This window comes from Pleurodeles waltl, chromosome 5 (genome assembly GCF_031143425.1).
Source record: "Pleurodeles waltl isolate 20211129_DDA chromosome 5, aPleWal1.hap1.20221129, whole genome shotgun sequence".
Lineage (NCBI taxonomy): Eukaryota > Metazoa > Chordata > Amphibia > Caudata > Salamandridae > Pleurodeles > Pleurodeles waltl.
Genome location: NC_090444.1, coordinates 173,468,634 through 173,489,296, shown reverse-complemented (window position 1 = coordinate 173,489,296; position 20,663 = coordinate 173,468,634). Strand labels below are relative to the sequence as shown.

General features: G+C 44.1%; 1 protein-coding gene across 1 annotated transcript in view; it reads left to right on the top strand.

Moving 5' to 3' along the window:
* The window catches only part of IARS2 (isoleucyl-tRNA synthetase 2, mitochondrial), a 381,953-nt gene that overhangs the window by 86,958 nt on the left and 274,332 nt on the right, over positions 1-20,663 (top strand). The window contains exons 6-8 of the mRNA XM_069233870.1: positions 28-137; positions 255-342; positions 16,488-16,603. Of these exons, the coding sequence (XP_069089971.1) occupies positions 28-137; positions 255-342; positions 16,488-16,603 (314 nt within the window). The remainder of the gene's footprint in view (positions 1-27; positions 138-254; positions 343-16,487; positions 16,604-20,663) is intronic.

Genomic DNA, 20,663 nt, shown 5'->3' with positions numbered 1-20,663 from the left:
ATAATATTGCTCCTCATTTGTTTCTAGAACAGCCTTGGCCGAAGCAGAGCTTGAATATAATCAGCAGCACACCAGTCGCGCTGTGTACACCAAATTTAGCTTGGTGAAGTCTCCTCCAAAACTAGCCCCTCTAACAGGTACTGCCCAGTTTTTGAAAATGTACTCTTACCCAAAATGTCATATTTGTTTTTTTTGTTTCTCATGTGGGTGTTTCTGTGTTTTTTTTGTTTTTGTTTTTTTTATCAATGTTACAGATACGTCATCCACTAGTGTGCTTGTATGGACAACCCAGCCGTGGACCATTCCTGCAAATCAGGCTGTTTGCTACATGCCTGAATTTGAGTATGTTTTCTGTACTTGGCATGTTATAAATAGATTAATAACAATTAATCTGTTGGAATGTAGATATGAATTTGTTGAAACTTATTTTATCACAATATTATATCTTAATATTTCCTTCTAAAATGAAATGCATACATTTATATTTTCTTCACATTGGCATTACCATTTACTTTTGAGGTTATTTTACATCGACACAATGAGCATGAGTTAAACTTCAATAGTAGAACTGTCTGACAAGCTTCCTGATGCCCAGCTAGCGTTTAGTACATTCTAGCTAACAAAACCAGCATTGCCAGAGCCAGGAGATCTTGAATTTAAATGTCTGATCTATTAGCTTTATCAGTGCTTCCAGCATTTTAACACATGCGTCAAGGTCTGGCCAACATACATATAAGGTCGTCTGCAACTGAGACCTGAGAAGCACATTGTTTTGGTAGGGAGCTGATGTGGGTGAATTAACCAAAACTGCCACTTGATTTGTGTAACCCCACATTTTGTAACACACGTTTTACTGGTTTTGCGTTTGGTTGACAACAGCCCAGCCAGCAATAGAATATTTTAAGCCCCGGTCATCAGTAAATTGTCCAAAACTGCCATAATCATATTGAACAGCAAATTCAATTAACATGTGCAAATAGAGAAGTAATATTATGATGAAGAGCTTTGAAAATGTATTTATAAATTATACTGCTACCTAGTACGTTGTTTCCAAATTAGCATTTACCGTCTCCGAAAGGTAAAAATTAATTTGTCAACCAAGATCTTAAATTCTTAATTTCCCTTGCAACATTGTACTGAATGAATGGATTGTGAAAACAATGGATTTCATTAGTTCTTGTGGATAAAAAAAAAGTATTATTTGAGATATTACAGTTTTTTGTAGCAATACTTTATTCATTTGAATATAAACAAAGAAGAGCAGGCACAGATATAGGTGACTCACACAGGGAATCCCCGTACAGTTAGTGTTTGCAGCCACAATTAAGCCACGCCACATACTTGAGTTCATGCTTCTGCAATGTACAGTCAATACTAGGCCCGGCACCTCCTCCATATCTTCTGATGTTTCTTAGGACACCCTCGAGCTAAATAAACTGATTCCACCAGTTTAGCAGAGGAGCCCATGCTCAACCTCCTTTCCATCACGGATTGAGCATTAGTTGACTTAAGCATTCAGCGTGGTCTCTTTTAGCCTTCAATGCTAACTGCACTCGATCCTTACGGCTAAGGTTGCCAACCAGACAAGTGGCCATGTCGTAGCTGCTCCAAGCCACCAAGGCTCTTCAGTGTGTTCTGTGCCCCCAGGTGTATTTAAGGCAGGCCGGTGGGGGCCGACCGACATGTCAACATCGCAGATTCACATTAAGGGCCTGGTGAGAGCTCAAGAATGAGCGACCGCCATCTTGGCCGTCCCAGCTCGGCCCCTGATAATACAATTGTTATCCCGATTTATTTGAAGAATGAAACCTCCAGCAATACTTTTGTTTTCCCAAAATAGAGTTTGAGTCAGCATTGCATATACACTCTAAAGCGTTAGATGCCTGGTGTAGGAAACTTGCTCTGTATATACTATACCAAAGTAAGATATAGTGTGCATAGAGACCAGTGAATCTCCAGAGACTTTGCTAAAGTAGATAATATTAATGCTCTCTTTTGTGGTAGTGTGGTCGAGCAGTTAGGCTTATCAGAAAGTTGTGCTAAGCATTTGTGGTACACACACCGTCAAGAAATGAGGCATACACTCAAGGACTAACTCCAGTCCAACGTTTTTGTATCAGAAATATACTTTATTACATTTTTTCTAGCACTAAAAGGATCTTTGTTGAAGGTAACTACAGTTTTAAGAATGTATCACTTTCAAATATCAAATGCACCTTGTTTATAATTCACAGTTAAAACAGTTTACAGGTAAGTATTACTTTATAGTTTCAAAAGTAGACTCTGTGCAATTTCTCATAGAAAACAATGCAGTCCTAGGGGAGGAAAAGCAACAATACAATTTGCAGGTAAGTATTTGACTTATGTTACCAGTTTTCGGGGGTTAAGGTGTCCTCAGGGCAAAGTTTAAGAAGACGCCAATAGTACATCACCAGCAACACAGGGTCGGCCGGGTGTAGAAGTCAAAGCTGGTGTTAGGTGCCCAGTGGAATCCTATGGAGACAGGGGGTGCTCAGAAAGAAACTGCTTGTAGGTAAGTACCTGCAACTTAATGGCACAGACTTGGGGGGGGCTCAGATCAGCACCTGAGGGGGCCACAGGTCAGCACCAAACACGCACCCTCAGCAGCACAGGGGTGGCCAGGTGCAGGGTGCAAACAAAGCGTCGGGTGCCCAATGCTTTTCAATGAGGGAACCCCTGGGGTCACAAAGATGCTGCAGGCTCCGTCCAGCGAGTCGACTGAAGAAAACCAACTGCCGGACATGTAAGTAGAGAACCCACTGAACATTGCTTGACTGGCGGTTGGGTTCCCCAAGGCTTCACTGGAGCCTTTTGCGGTCAGGGCTATCCTCTATTTAGGCTGCAGGCGTTGTCGTGTTGGTCAGGAGGGGTCAACCCAGGGAGGACTCGAGGTTGAAATTGCCTGGGGACCTTCTCTGGACCAGTGGGCCACCTGGACACGGGCTGTGGGCCTTCGGGTGCACAGTGCGCATGACTTGCGGATGCAGGGCAGTTCTGGAGTCCTTTTGGCGGTTTCTTTGTGGACAGAGCTGCTACCCTCTGGAGATCTTGGTCCTTGGGTAGGCAGGCACTCCTCTGGGGGTTTGTAGAGGTCGCTGGTCTAGTCGGATTCTTGACAGGCCGGTAGGGCTGGGGCCAAGTCAGTTGTCGTCTGGAGTCTTCTCTGCTGTTGCGTCTCTTCAGTCCTTCTTCTTAATGGGTCACCAGGAATCTGAAGGGCAAGGTTCAGGGGTCCCCCTAAAAACTAGATTTAGGGGTGTTATAGGAGTCAGAGGGCAGTAGCCAATGTCTACTGTCCCTGAGGTTGGCCTCACCCTTTGGGTGCCCACTTCCTTTGGGGAGGGTGGCACATTCCTAACCCTATTGGCTAATATCTTCCAAAGCAAGATGCAGGTTTCTGCCAGTAGGGGTTCACCTTAGCTCTGGGCACCCTAGGGTTGGCCCTAGCTGGGAAAGGCACTTCTCCTGGTGTTTACTAATTCTTAACACAGGACCTGCCGCCAAAAGTGGGGCTTAGTCCGGGGGGTGGGGGCATCTTCCACTAGCTGGAGTGACCTGGGGCAGTGTAACACGAGGCAGGAGCCTTTGAGGCTCACCGCCAAGTGTTGTAGTTTCTGCAGTGGGGAGGTGGGAAGCACCTCCACCCACAGCACAGAGGCCTTCACCCCATGGGGTCAGAAACGTTTCGGTTCTTGACAGGCTGGCACAGACTGCTCAGCCTTACATTAAGGGGTCCTAAGATACCCTCTGTGTGCATTTTTCAATAAACCCAACACTGGCATCAGTGTGGGTTTATTGAGCTGAGACGTTTGATACCAAACTTCCCAATCTTCAGTGAAGCATCATGGAGCTGTGGCGTTCGTAATGACAAACTCTCAGCCCATGTACTCAGTATGGCCACACTGCGCTTACAATGTCTAAGAATGGACTTAGACACTGTAGGGGCATATTGCTCATGCAGCTATGCCCTCACCTGTGGTATAGTGTGCCCTGCCTTACAGATGTAAGGCTTTCTAGAGGGGGTGACTTACCTGTGCCACGCGCAGTGGCTTGTTGGCATGGCACCCAGAGAGGGATGCCATGTTGACTTTACTTTTTCTCCCCACCAGCACACACAAGCTGCAATGGCAGTGTGTATGTGTTTGGTGAGGGGTCCCTTAGGGTGTTATAATACATGCTGCAGCCCTTAGAGGACCTTCCATGGCCACAGGGCGCTGGTTACCACTGGTACCTTTTTCAAGGGACTTAGCTGTGTACCAGGGATGTGCCAATTGTGGAAACAATGGTACAGTTTAGGGAATGAACACGTGCTGGGGCCTGGTTAGCACGATCCCTGCACACATTCAGTCAAGTTAGCATCAGATATCAGGCAAAAAGTGGTGTTGGGGGGGGGGGGGGGGCGGGGAGGTTAACCATGCTAAAAGGGTCACCTTCATACACCTGGTATCTGGACTGCTGAGATATTTGGATGTATTTACCTCTTTTTGGCATAATGTGGTAAACACAGAAGCATCCTAGTAATTGTCAAGATAAGCTCTTTAGGAATGTTGGATGAAATTTAAGACTGAACTGCAACAGCTAATCTGAGGCCGACTGAGTCTCCTAAGATCAAGTATTCCTTCCTAGTGTTTGACTTGAGGCCTCAGCCCATCTGTCTGATGTATCCATGTTTTACTCCTGAAACTCTAGACGTTTAATACATCCATTGAGATGATGAGGACCAAGGAGGGAAGCCTATGTTTAGAGAGGGTTTTATAAGGTCTCGGTTATTAGGTAAATGTGCCCTTTTATGGAGGGTCTTGGAAGGATAGTTGTATAGCTTACAAAGGAACATTTTTTCTGGCAGGCAAGGCCTTCCAGACTCATTTGGTACCTACTGTCTCCTTCTTTCTGCAAAACCATAGACTTATGGCTGGATTTAAATTTCGGCAGACAGGTCACAACGGTGATGGATATCCCGTCGGCCAAAATATAAATCCTGCAGTGAATAATGGGATTTGTATTTCAGAGAACGGGATATCAGTCACTGCTGTGAGAGAGTAACCTGTCCCCTGAAATCTAAATCAGGCCCTTAATCTTTAAGCCACGTGGATATATAGTAAGAAAAGATGGCCTGTAAAATACATTTTAAGTTGTGCAATGGAGGCAAATAGGCTTTGTATCTATAAAATAGTGTGTAGAGCTTTTTGTTCATTCATTTAGAAGGTGAAAGCCTTGGGGATCAGCTTGAGTTTTTTCAGAAGAAGTTACCATTATTCAGATTGTTGCCTGCGAGAGTACTTGCTTGTAGTGCCAATACAGTAGCAGTGCTACCTTTGCCGTTAGTGAGCTCTTTGTGTAAGCCTGTTTCTTGCAGGTGTGTCATCAAGAAAACAGTTCCAAGTACAACTCCTTCAGCCATTGTCTCTCAGTGATAGTGATGGCAAGCAGACACATGGAGGTAGAGTGGGGGTGCTGGAGCTCAGAACTCAACAATTACACAGCAGCATGTAAATGATTGCTCAACCAGTGCTGTCCTTTCAATTAAAAAAAAGTACTTCATTAGACAGCAAGATAAAATACTACAGAAATAATAATTAGCATTCACAATTTAGTGAAGTAGGCGCGGGGCTAAATGTCCTAGGGCAGCAGCCATCTTCTCGCTCACGTCTGTTAGAGAGTGCATGCTTGGATTCAGACATGGTCTCCTTCTGCCGCAGTGAAGTTGCGGTCCTTGATGGCCACAAGAGCTGACACTGGATCCCCTATGGATTGCAAATTCAGGTAATTTGGAGTTGTAATGGCCCCATTTGGTCACAGACATACTCCTAGGTTTTCGATTGCACCTCTTTTCAGGGCATGAAGTCATGGTGTAGCAGTTCCAAATACCTGTGCTAGTCTTTAGGTCAGAGCAGAATGTGATGAACCACAGTCTCATTTCTTTGGGTCACAGCAGCACAAGTTCAGACGCTGTTGCAGTTTTTGCGATGGCTGCACAAAGCAGCTGCAGTTATGTGGTTTCCATGTAACTACAACTAAGGAGAGTCAAATGCCCAGTGACATCTGGGGCACAGAGTTAATTCTCCTTCTTTGGCAGATTCAGAACCCATCGTGGGGTCTCCTTGTTTCTGGCTGTTTCTGAACATTTGCACTTTCTGCAGGGATGTCAGCCTCTTTCCCTCTCTCAGCAGGTGGGATGGCTTCTAGACACCTGGGGGTAAAATAAACTGCTTCTTCCAGCAGTGAAGCCTCGGTCGGGATATATCACCCATCACCTATGAAAAATGGCTGTCCACAGTCTTCTGAGTACTTTTCAAAACACTCTACTCCTATGTCTTAAATGACTTAGAAATAAAATATCAAGTGGGTAAGTGGGTGTCTCTTTCATACCGTCAAAACAGATCGGCAGGGGAGGCTCCTTCGCATCGCTCTCCTGGCAAAGCCAGAAGCTGAAAGATAAAACTATATTTAGTTATTGTTTTATCTTTCAGCTGCTGGCTCAGCCAGCAGCATGTTCAGGGAGGGGCAGGCTGGGCCACTGGAGGTGGGAGGTTGGGATGAGGAGAGGGTGCACATAAGTGCGCATATGTGTTAGGCTGGCCTTCTAAGGCTGGCCAAACACACATGCTTACTTAGGTTTCTCCAGCCCGGCTATGTTGAACAGTCGAGCTGGAGGAACTGCACAGACCCCAGGATTGTGTCTGAGCTGCAATCCAAGCCCCTAAAACCAATCCTGACACTGCTTTCATGATAGGTTTAACATGAAAGCAGAACCAGGATTGCCGGGAAATCTGAGCTGGTGTCTCAGTGAATGCTCGGACACCAGAAGAAGAGGAACGACGAGCGAGGCAGCAGGAGATGGCATCGACGGGAAGAGGTACTTTTTTTATTTTATTCCTAACCCCGGCCCTGCCTCCCCTGCCCCACAACCATCCATCCCCCTGTCCGCCCCTCACCTTAAGGTTTACGGCCGCTGCAGACTGGGGATGTAAATAGACTGCCTGCACTTTGAGAACCAGCTTAGGCTAGTTCTCCTTTCAAATATCATCTCCTGGCTGCTCTCCAGAAGCAGCCTTTCTATAAAGTGGTGCTCCTCCCATCAGGGCAGTATCCAGCATGGAGCATTCACAACAGAGGCACAAAGGGATATGGGGATCTCTTTTTACCTTGAATAGCAGGGATTGCAGTTCCAACATTCATCTACCAAATGATAGTGCTACAGGAAGACAAATTGGCAGCTCATCTTGGCAAAAGGCCCAATTAAATATCTATAGGAGCCTTGTCTTCTCTCTCCTTGTCTTCTCTCTGCCCACTTCAGTGTCAAGGTATTCTTTCCTCCAACTTCGGGAATGCCAGCAAGGCACTTCCAAATTCTGCCAAATTTGGGCAAAACAACCTCATCTCTATTGTGTGCACAAGACAAGGCCAGGGGCATCCAAATTGGGTCCCAAAGGCCTCCATGACTGGTTCACTCATACACATAATGTAAGTACCATGCAGGCAACATACACAAGCATACACAACAAACACATGGGATGTTAACATAAGTATTTGCGTTATCACATAGAAGCAGAACTTTACGTGAGTAGGCCAGTAGGCCTCCACTCCAGTAACATGGATAAAAAGGATGAAAACTATGGATTCTCAAAAATGGTTTGCTGCCACCATCATTGTACATGCTAAATCAATGACAGGGACAAGAGCCACCTGTCAGTTAAAAGAGAGCGCCCAGGACCATACGCATGTCAAGGGACTGGCCTAGGCTTTAGCGCATATATTGGATAAGTGCGAGGCTAGGGACGAAATGTGAACCTAGGATACCAGATGCACACAGTTGGGCACTAGGGAACAGGGAACACAATGGTACACCATGCTACGTATCCCTGTTCCAACATCTTATTTATTAGGTTGAGCATAGCAGTGCGCAAGCGCTGCTTTTCCGATGTGTTGGTATGTATCTGGGCTTTGAACCACACCCACTGGACGCCCACCACTATCACTCGTTTGTAGGCTTGCCCTTCAAAAATCCTTTCTTTTTGTTGGTACCTACTTTACGTTTGTCCCTCTTTAGGGCGGTTTTGTTACCGCTTTGGCCATTGACCGTGTCACATGGATAATTGCACTTTTGCCGATAACTTTGACTGCGAGCTAACTTCTTTTTCCTTTTGTGTGTCTCCTTCATGCTCACGGCAGCGATTTGAAATGGCATGCTTATGTCAACTGTTTTACTTTTTATTTTCAGTTTGTGTGGCAAGAAAAGTCCAGTTAGTTATTTTCAACGCAAATAGCTCTAACTCAAGGAAACACAGGGCCTGTTGCATTGCAAATGCCTGTTCCTCTTTGCCCCAGTGCACCCTCACTCTTCACTCCGTCCCGCAATTTGCATTTTTATTATGTTTGCCCTGACACCTTTTGCTGTCTGCAATAATATCATACGTACAAATGCATACAGAGAATCTTAGAGCTAGCCATCTTCAGCTATTGGTTTGTTCGAGTGTCATTCACCACCCAGCCACTGGACAGCATACAGTATGAGGTAATAAGGTGGGATAATAAGTCAGCTCATTTCAGTGATTTGTTCTCAGGCAATATTTGATAATCTGAATGGACATCAGTTGGAAATTTGAGTCTGATTCCCTGTGAATGACTACATTCTGCCTAACTGTATGTGATTCTGTGTAAAAAGGAATGCCCTCTGTTTCCTTTAGTTCACCTAAATGGCAGATACTTCCCTGCAATGCAAAGATAATCGGTGTACATACTTTTGATTTCATGCAAGTGTTATACTACCCTTTTAATGTTTTTATTGTGATTGGTGGCTAAGTTCGCTTTGGATTTATATTTAAGGGGTGTTATGCTTGTTTACCGTTTCTAGGCTGGGTAATATATATTATGCCTTCTGCCAGTTCACTGCCTGTTGTGAACAAGCTCTGACTAAACTGCAAATCTAATCAGGCTATCCTTGTTCCGAAACTAAGTCACTGTTTCACACTTGCCTTTTTAGCCATGCTCTCCCCCCTTAACCTTGTCACTGACAAGAATTGCACCCTGGTAACTTTTCAGTTTTTTGCGACAGGGTTGCGGTTGCAAAACAGTGATGTATCCCTTAACAAACCACTATTTGGAAGGGTCACCCAAAAGCTACCACTTACAAATCTCCTTTTGTGCCTTCTCATCCAGCTACCCATTTGTGCATCTTCTTTCTTCTGCTTCCTGTGCCGTTGCTCTTTATTTTCCTGTTGTGCCTTTTCTTTTTCACCTTTTTTGGTGTTTTGTTACTGTTGTTGCTACTCCTCTCCCGTTCGTGTTGCTGCTGCTCTGCCTGTTTCTCGCCTCCCACCAAGCCCCTCCCACCAGATCCCAGACCCATCTCTCCCTTGTGCTGCCTGCCCTGCCTCTGCCTTGCTCTTCCTGCCCTTGCGAGCTGTACCTTCTCCCTGACCCTGGTACCTTCTCTCATCTTGTGCTCCCCTCCTCTGCGATCTCCTGATTGCGCTGCTATTGCTGTGTCCACTTCTGTTCCCCCCCACAACTCCTTTTGCGCCTTCACCTCCAGTTAACCCATGGTGCTACTTCTTTCTTTTGCTTCCTGTGCATTTGCTCTTTATTTTCCTGTTGTGCCTTTTCTTTTTCAGTTTCTTTGCCTTTTGTGACTGTTTTCCTGCTCCTCTCCTGCTTGTTTTGCTGCCGCTCTGCATGTTTCCTGCCCCCCATCAAGCCATGCTCACTGCCATCCAGTGCCCCCACCCCTCTCTAGGACTTTTTTAATGGAGGCCACAGTGCCAGAGGTAAGCCCGTCACTGCCTGTCTATGCCTGGACCTTGCAGAGGGCTAGGGCCTTGATTCCCGCCCCCTGCAGCTACATCACCGTTGTTCTCCATGGCTTGAACACCACACGCCTCAATGAGCACTGCTGCCTCACCACACTCTATGGTAGGCCCGTTCTCCTGCAGAAGCACACCACGCCATAGAACTCCACGCCAACCTCTCGTCAGGCCACCCAAGCAGCGGACCCCCGGCTACACTGGTTACTCCTCAACATGCGCTCGAAGAGTTGTGGGGCCTCACTGTCACCCTTGCACCTGACATAGTCTTCCTCACCCAGACCTGGTCCAACCAGTCATCCATGCCCAACATCACCACAGCTGCACCTCACGGATAAAAAATAAATCCCCCACCAGGACTGCATCAACAAGCATGGAGGAGGAATAGCTATCATCCACAAAGACACCATCCAGTGCACCACAATACCACCACCCCCTGGAGCACCCTAACTTCAAACTCCACACGAACGGCAAGTCAACCATTAGAGGCACCCTCTAATACTGACCCCTGGGACCGCGCACCAGCTTCTGCAACACCATTGCCGACTTTATTGCGCCCCTCACCCTGGACTCTAGTAACAGCATCTTGTTTGGCAAACTCAACTTCCATCTCAGCTACCACAACTCTGCCAACCTCCTCGACTGCATGAAAATCCTCGGGCTCACCCAACTCGTCTGTGATCCCACTGACACTGAGGAAACACTCTCGACCCCATATTCACCTCCAGCAACCACATCAAGTTCAGCCATGTCGCAGAACTCACATGTACCAACCTCTCCATCATGCACTTCAGCATCTCCAGCCCCTACACCGCCACCCCAAGATGGCCAGTAACCCCCACCGAAACTGGAACAAAATGTCAGAGACCTGTTGGACGGATGACCTCAACTCCTCCAGTTCAGCTGAAGCCACCAACCTTGACCAGGGAGTCAAGAACTTAAACCTGCATCACCAACGGAGCTGACTGCATCACCCCCATCAAAAACAACAGACACATTGGAAAAATAATATGGATTGGTGCACAATGGCAGAGAAGATGACTTGTGAAAGGAGGGGCTGCCCACAAAATGGGTGAAAATATGGGGATGGTGGAACACCTCAGGGGGAATCTTTGTACTTCCCTCACTTCATACTCAACCACTGCATTTAGCTCTGACGAATTCAGTCTGCTGGATCAATGGATGAGAATGGGTGAAAGGGTTGAGCGACGTCCGTGTGCGCCATTGATATTTGACCTTTCACTAATGGTATGTATGTCCTGTGTTTTCAATGCACTTGCCGTGTTCTCAGTGAAAAGATCTTATAAAAAGGAAAAAAGAACAGCAGACACAAAAGATCCTCCTAGCAGGCCAGCTGGTACACCCAAGAACCTACAGCAACGAAATGTGACAGGAAATAAATGGAGAGGAGATGGTGCACCAGTAAAGACACCTCGGACAGTATGGTCTTCAAGATCTCGTTCAACCTCTATCACTGCTTACTGAGGGTAACGAAGAAGAATGCCTTATCCGCATGCATTGAGCCCAGTGCCAACCACAGCAAAGAACTCTTCTACATCATCAAAGAGCTCTCCAACCCTGCAGCCACCAAAGACATTGCTCACCACCCCACATACAAGAGCTCTGCACAAACTTCGCCAACTTCTTCCATGACAAGATTGCAACCGTATACAGAAACATCAAACTCCAACCCACACCCACGGACTTCCTCAACCGACATGCCCTCACGGCAACCAACACAGACCACCTGAATGACCACTTGGAACCAGGTCCCCACCCAGGACACCACCCCCATCATGAAATTCTCTTAGGAGCTCCCACAGACCCATACCCACCACAACTTCAACCTCGGAAGCCACAGGATCAGCCAGGAACTCACTGCCCTGCTCAACACCTCAACCGCCACCGCTACGTTTCTTGAAGTCTGAAATCAAGAAATAGAAGAACCAGCTACTCGATGCCTCCCAGATCAGATTCCACAGCAATCACTGCTCCAAGACCACCTTGATCACTGCCCTGATCCTCCTCACCCTCTTCGCAGCTTTCAACACCGTGTCCGAGCACACGCTGATCAAAAGACTCCACCACATCAGCATCCTAGGGGACACACGCAGATGGATCGCCTCTTTCCTCACCGGAAGGCCATTGAGGGCCAACCTACCACCCTTCACCTCCAAAACCAGAGACATCATCTGCGGTGTCCCCCAGGTCTCAGCCCTACTCTTTTCAACACTTGCATGACCCCACTGGCCAACATCATCAGAGTACATGGACTGAACATCATATCCTCCGAGGACAACACCCAACTCATGCTCTCCCTCTCTGATGACTCAACCACCACCAGGACCAACTTTCACAGATGAAAAGCATAACCCACAGGATGAAGAATAATTGTCTGAAGCTCACCACGTACAAAATGCAAGTACTTATCTTGCGCAACAACACCAACCCCCTGGAATAACTCCTGGTGGCCACTGGACCTAGACCCTCACCCACCCTCACCGACCATGGCAGAAACCTTGAAATCATCCTTGACAGCAAGCTGACCATCAAATTGCAGATCAACGCCATCTCCTCTGCCTGCTGCCACATGCTGCGCATGCTACAGAAAATCTTCAAATGGCTACCCCTGCACATGAGATGCACCTTGACATGGGCCCCCATCACCAGCCAACTGGAATATGGCAACACTCCTGAAATAGGGATTGTTGCACACCTCCTACAAAAACTTCAAGCTATACAGAACTCCGCAGCCAGACTTAATGACCTCCCACGACAAACCCACATCACGCCTCACCTAAGGCAACTTCATTGGCTCCCAATGCATAAGAGATGCCAATTCAAGCTGCTGACCCATGCACACAAAATTGTACACAATCGGGGACCTGCCTACATAAACCAAGGACTCAACTTCCCCCAACCTTCCAGAAGACTACGCTCCCTTCCCTATTGCTAGCCCACACTCCCCGCATCCACCGAAGTGGATGGCACTCTTTCTCCTACATCACAGCAAAGATCTGAAATAGCCTCCCCATGCAACTCTGGACCATCACCTCACTACCGGAATTCTGAAAGGCCCTCAAGACGTGGCTGTTCGAATACGCCCATGGGGACGTGCAAGCACCTAGATTGCCTTCCGGGTGATAAGAAGTGCTATATAAATCCTTCATTGATGGGTTTTCTCTTTTGGTGGAGTGAAGCAGAGCTAACACCAACAGCTTTATGTCCAGCATCCCTCTTTCGGAAGAAAGGCCCGTCCATCTGTATCTGCTGTTTTTGTATTCTTGTTTCGAAAACGTACATGCTGAATTATTGTCCTCCAACAAGGAGAGTTGAGCAATTTCTAAAACATTTCTGCTGAGGTAGGAAATTCATTCCCTTCTCCTGCAGCAATGCAAACATTAAAGTCATATGTATATGGGGGAATTATAGAACAACGTCATCCTGCTGAAAAAACTGTGCTTTAATGTGTTAATTACCACATTGATGTATGCTTGTGACTGGTACTTTGAAATCCAGCTAAGAATAACATATAAATTAAATATACTCGACCCACTAATTTTGAATCAAAATTTGACATTAATGAAGTCAAAAAGGTCAGAGACCACCATGCATATTATAAAAGTAGTGCACCAAGTTACACAAATGAGAAAGCGAGACACCTAAACTCATAATAACCCTAGGCATTTTTATCTTAACCAAATGTTTAAGGTTTTCCTTTTTCATTCAATGGCATTGATTAAATATACTCAAACCACTCATTTTAAATCAAAGTTGCAGTTAGAAAATCATAATTTGGAAATGAAGTTTAACTGCCTATGCAAACATAGATATTACACACCAAGTCCCACACCTAAGGAGAGACAGAAAACTAGTTAAAACCCCATAAATGTCATCTATACCACAATTATAAAGCATACCTCATTTATAAGGTGACAAATCAAAACCCTTTGTTCTGTTCAGTGTAATTAGTCATTCGATTCCAATAGCTGCCAGAAAATGTACACCAGGAGCGCTCTTCCTTAGACTTTTTTTTATAACAACCACCAGTGCACTAATGCAAAATGAAAGAAAAACAGTTCTAATTACCAATGTGTGTAAATATTTGAAGAAAAAATCAAATAAAACAAACAGAAGGAACTCTATATAAATAGATGTTCTATATTCTACCTCTTTGATCATCCAGACACCTTGCCTTCAATCCTCTGGTTTGACTTAGAGATTGGAGAAGACTCGTCTCCTTTCAATGCTCTCTCAGTGTAGTTCATGTTCCTCCTGAGATCCATTATCAGCTACATTATTACCTATGTTTAAAGAACATTTAGCCCGATTCTGTGCTTGAAATCATAAAGTAATCCTTGAACAAGATTGTCCAAAATATGCATATAGCAAGTATGCTAATCACTTTGCTTTAGAAACATGAATCTGAAACACCTAACCAATTGCTCTGCTTCCAGCAGTTGCTAAATTCCTCGAGTCATGCATATGCAAACAACTGTGCACATTTATGAAAATGAATAAAATCTTCAGTGATGCTTATTGGCTAAAACTCAATGCTGACAAGAAAGTAACTGGTTTCCATCAGTCTCTTTCACAATGAGCTCTATGGCCAAAGGAGTTTGGCTCCTACCCCCTTCCATCTAAGAATCTTTTAGTCAAACCATGTGACTGCAGTAGCATTTTCTTGTATCTTCCATATGAGAAGACTTTGCCCAATGCTCCAATTTCTGACCTTGCAAGATAGGTTTTTGGCGATAGCCCCTATGACTGGTTCCTGATTACACTACTGCAACAGTCCTTTTTTTTTTTTTTTTTTGGCATCACTAAGTTGCAGTTGTTCCAAAATCAAGTAACTTGTATGGTCACAAAACTACCTAGGCCCAGACCTTCTTCTCACTTACTAAGTCTTGCTGTGGCTCCCATTTCTAGACAGTATTTATTTTAAGATCCTTTTCATTCTTCACAGGTATTTTATGACAAGATCTCTTGCTTTTCGGTGAAACCTTTCAACAAATACTGTCTGGGTAGATTCCTTCACTCACCTGAACTGCTATTGTTATTGCACGCGCTGATTCATCTATCCCCACTGGGGGGAGCTCTCTACACCATTTTACAATACATTACAAAATGTTTATTTTTATTTTAATTTCCAGGTCTCATGAGTTTAGGATCTTGTTATTGTATACATGGTCTGCTGTAGTACTGTTTCTGAATATTAGTTCACACTCTGTTTATCTATTTCTTTCCAAATGTTTTGACTTTTCACCATTTTATGACTCTACGTGTAACACCCTTACTTCCCTGCGATCCCATTGTTTTTCTTGTATATCATGCTTCTTGTTATTTGCAGATAATTTAAGAATTCAATGAAGAATTGTTCTGATCAAAAAAAGAAAAAATATTTATGCAGTTGCTAGGGCCAGGCATCACAGTACTGCAAAGGGCAACCCAAGTCATGAGAAAAAGGAAGTCAAAGGTGTACATCTAATTAACCATAGATCAATGTGTAAAGTGGTGTTAATTTCAGAATTAGGATTACTGCCTTGCCTGCTGCACGATTGTGGCACCTGTTTGAATTACTTGCTGGAGTTTGTGAGGTGTTAGAATTCCTAAAATGGATGCTTGGCTCTCATCCACACAAAACGTCATTGAAGCATCTACAGAGTGCTCACATAACCTCTTTTATTGTATTAACAGGTGCAAGCTTTCTAGCCTATGAAGTCAAATATATCCTACATGTATTACAGGGTAGTCTCTTTGAACTTTTAGCCTCATTGTAGGCAGAGGCAAAATGAAATGTGCACTGCATGAAGTATGATCATGAGTTCAAGTGTTTGTGCTTGGGTGCATGTTATCAGTCAGGTTGCGGCATCCGAAGATCATATCAATGTCCATGCTTTACCCTCCTTTAGTACTCACAACACACAGTACTTCAAATACATATTGGCCCCAGACCTCATTACTCTTTAAAATAGTTACATAAAATGTTGGTACTACTTTTAAGACAGGAATGGTCCTAATAGATCCTTCTTTTGTTTCAAATCATGTGCTAAGTAAGGAGAATGAATTAAGACCCATTGTTTTGTGACTAATTGAAATTTAAGGCAAGTCTTCTGATACCCGGGTTGTTTCACATCTTGTTAAGTTAAGAAGTTGCACTCTGGAAAAACATAAAAAGATCTCTTTATGAAGGATGGCACCTTTTTGGATTAGAGTCCCAATCCTTTATAGAAACCCTAACCCCTTATAAATTCATGCAGTTAATTCAGACAGGGAGCATAATCATGCACATGATTAGGACACATTTCGTTGATTGGTATTCTTGGCTCGTACCTTCACACTGTTGCTCTTGTTAATACCCATTAATCACTGATAGAATGTGATCTGGTCACCTCTCCTAATCTGGCAGCCAGCTCAGCATTAAGCTAGTATCTTTGTCTTCTCCTTTACATTTTGAGTTTCACTTTAAGGAAGTGCCATTTGCAGCGACCTCAGATTTTGGTGGGCAGTGGTCATTGCAATCTTTTTGTTGTAATCTTAATTCAAATTGTTTGCTACATTTACAAATGAATATCTATAATCGTGCAACAGTAGAAGTATTAAATATTAAGGTGTATTTCAGAGAAAATAATCTTTGTTATCTTAAAATAAATTTCCTTATAGATACTCCATTGTGAAATGTTTGAACACAGGTGAACACTACATTCTGGCTGCAGATCGAGTGGAACTTACTGCGGTTACCCTGGGAACACAGTTTGAAGTTATCTCAACATTCAAAGGTAAGATTTTTATTTTTAACTGTCTATTCAGTGAATAAGCAGCAAAGAATATAGCTGTACAAATAAACAAAAAGAAACACACATCAAAATAGCATAAACATCTAAAGCAGATGCAGGTCTGGTTCAGCCCGGTCTTCAAGTGCCCTATATGTCTGTTATAGGATCATTGTATAGCCTGAGTGCTGTGGGCTCCTCTGCTGATTCAAGGATCCTATGGCGTATGTGTGGCACAGTAACACCTACATGGGGGTGAAGTGATGTGGTACCAATGTGCACTCAGCAATTAAACAGGTTATGGCCCAAGCTGTGGTTCACTGATTGAAGGGCCCCAAATGTGGGCCAGGTGCGAGTTAAATTCCTGGAGTGAGAGATGTCAGAAGAAGTCACATATACTGGACCTGATAGGGAAACTGCCAGCAAGAATGAATGGAATTGTCAAACATTGCCTGTGGCTGTGGCACTGGCACGGCAGGCAGTGCAGGACAAGTATTGATGCACTGGGATGTGTGAGCCTCAAGGTGCCCTGAAATGACTGCCTGAATTCCACAACCTCCCCTTCATAGGAGATGTTTATAGCTTTTTGATCCTGGATCCAAGATGCCCCTGATGGACTAAAAAGGAAAACTGAAAAAGGGAAAATGGCAAGAACAGCGACTTTCCTTGCTCGGCTAGTTTCTGGATGGTGTTTAGAGGGCGCCTGAAGGTGGCAGTGGACATACTCAATGGATGAGGAGTCCCTTATATTACCTGCCATGTGAGAGCTGCAAATCACAACTGCAATGTTGAAATGTAGGTGACTTCAGTAGACGTCATTTTGGAATCCATGGATAACAGGCCTACAAAACTGAGTAGCACTTTCTGTGATTGATGACAAAGTTTATGCAAGTGGAATCTGCAGTGTATGCAAGTTAGAAACTAAAAGAGTTGAGCAAGTGAATACAACAACAGTGTAGCCCACGCATTGATCTGTATGGAATTTGTAGAGGATACCTAGAAAGCTGCTAGCACTTGTATGTTGGATGTTCACTGCAGTTTTGAAGTGGAGGCCACCCTGACAATTACGATCCAGTGTCTCGATGGCAGTGAGATTTTGCTGGCTAGTTGCCCTCCGGGCTTTCTAGTTCTTAAAGTCTATAGACCTCCAACCAGAGGATCAAATGGATCAGCAAATGCCAGAGTATCTGTGATTGGGAAGTTAGGCAGCCTGATGGAGCACAAGGTAATAAATACTATGAGCAGCTAACAAGTCTGAGGAATGCAACTTCATCACAGTAGAAGATTCATGTTTTTCCTGCTTATAGTCAGGATGCACACTATAGATGAGAACAACTGCAGCACATAAAAAAAAGAGTTGATCCAACTACAGATTGACGCTTTCTGTGTTAGCGGATGAAACTGAAGGTCTCCTTCAATTACAGTCAACACTTCTTTACACAAGTGAGGTCTGCTCAACCGTCCCAGTTGCAAATCTATTGTTCTGATGCTACTGGAAGATAGATCCATCTGATTTTGTTTTCAGTTAACTCACTTTGTTTTCAATTAACATTTGGTGGTTGGACATGATTGACGTTCACTGCTTAGGGGTTACAGTTGCCCATATCACTAAAGGTGTGGGGTTCATAGTTTCCTTTTTTGTGACTTTGGTGTGGCAACCTGGGGTTATGAGAACCATGGTTGTTGTATGCACTATAAACAACAAGAATGCAGACCCTTACAAAAGTGCCTCTCACAACAATGGTCTCAAGCACACGGTCAACTTCAAGATCTAGTGTTGATGGACCGGCAAACACAAATGTCCCTTGAATGGTGGAATCTCAGCAATCTAATGAAGCGGCTGTCATTTCAAGACCCTGTGCCTCAGACCATAATCATAACAGACGCATCAATGATAGGTTGGGGAGCTCATCTCAACAATCATACTATTAAAGGGGAATGGGATGCCAAGCAGAAACATTTTCACATAAACCACCAAGAATTATTAGCTGTATTTCTTGCTCTAAAAGCGTTTCAACTGCTTCTCAAACAGAATACTATTCTAATAAAAACAGACAACTTGACAACCATGTATTACCTCAACAAACAGGGCGGGACGCATTCATCTCAACTGTCCCTACTAGCTCAAAGAATATGGAAATGGGCAATTCACAATCACATTAATCTGTTAGCACACTACATTCCAGGGATAGACAATCAGCTGGCAGATCTCCTAAGCAGGAATCACCAACAAACTCAAGAATGGGAGATTCACCCCCCAAGTACTTCAAAAGTACTTTCAAAAGTGGGGGACACCAGAAATAGACCTATTTGCAACAAGCGAAATAGCAAAATGCCAAAACTTCGCATCCAGACACCCACATCCCCTATTGAAGAGCAATGCTCTATGGATCAATTGTTCAGGCATATTTGCTTACGCTTTTCCCCCTCTCCCACACCTTCCCTTTCTGGTTGGCAAACTACTTCAAACTTCACTCACCATAATACTCATGGCCCGACGTGGGCACGTCAGCATTGGTACACAACACTCCTAGGTCTGTCTGTAGTACCTCATTCCAAACTCCCAAACAGACCAGACTTGTTAACAGAGAACAAAGGTCAAATAAGGCACCCAAACCCCAATGCTCTCAATCTAGCGATTTGGCTCCTGACGTCTTAGAGTTTGGTTACCTAAAGCTTCCATCAGAATGTATGGAAGTAATTAAACAAGCACGTAAACCTACTAATAGACAATGTTACGCAAACAAGTGGAAAAAATGTGTCTATTACCGTCAGTCTAAAAACACTGAACCACTTACAGCATCTATACAAGATATTCTATGCTATTTACTTAATTTGCAGAAATCAAATTTAGCTTTCTCATCCATCAAAAACCACTTTACTGCAATATCTGCTTATTTGCAAACTATTCAACACCCTTCTCTGTTCAGAGTTCCTGTTATTAAAGCCTTCATGGTAGGATTAAAACGCATTATTCCACCCAGAACACCACCTGTTCCTTCATGGAATTTATATATCGTACTTACCAGACTCATGGGCCCACCTTTTCACTCCTGTCAAATCTTGTCAAATTGCACTCTTGTCACATTCAATTTTTAACATGGAAAGTTGCCTTCCTTGTAGCTATTACTTCTGTACGAAGGGTTAGTGAAATACAAGCGTTCACTCTTGAAGACCCTTTCTTCCAAGTACACAAACATAAAGTTGTACTTAGGACAAATCCAAAATGTCAACCAAAAGTAGTATCTCCTTTTCACATAAATCAAACAGTGGAATTGCCAGTCTTCTTTCCACAGCCAGACTCTGTGGCAGAAAGAGCTCTTCATACCTTAGATCTCAAAAGAGCTCTTATGTACTACATCGACAGACCTAAAGATTTTAGAAAGACAAAACAACTTTTCGTTGCCTTTCAACATCCACATAAAGGTAATTCTATATCTAAACAAGGCTTAGCAAGATGGATCGTTAGATGCATCAAAACATGCTACATCAAAGCAAAGAGAAAACTTTAAATCACTCCTAGAGCACATTCCACAAGAAAGAAAGGAGCATCAATTGCATTTTTAGGGAACATACCAATGACTGAATATATGTAAAGCTGCCACATGGTCAACTCCTCATACTTCTACAATACACTATTGTGTTGATGTTTTTTCTCAGCAACAGGCTATTGTAGGCCAAGCTGTATTAAAAACACTGTTTCAAACAACTTCAACTCCTACAGGCTAGCCACCGCTATTTTTTGGGAGGACTAACTGGTTTGTAGTCTATGCATAGCATGTGTATTTGCAGCTACACATGCCATCGAACTGAAAATGTCACTTACCCAGTGTACATCTGTTCATGGCATGTAGTGCTGCAGATTCACATGCACCCTCCCTCCTCCCCGGACGCCTGTAGTCTTTCAAGTGTAATATTTGTACATATGTATATACATTTACATTTGCATGGACATCTCTTTATATTCTTATACTCTATCACTCCTTCCTTCACCCTTTGCGGGAAAACAGTCTAACTATGGAGTTGATGCCCACGCGCACTGTAACCGAGAGAAGGAGTCATTCAA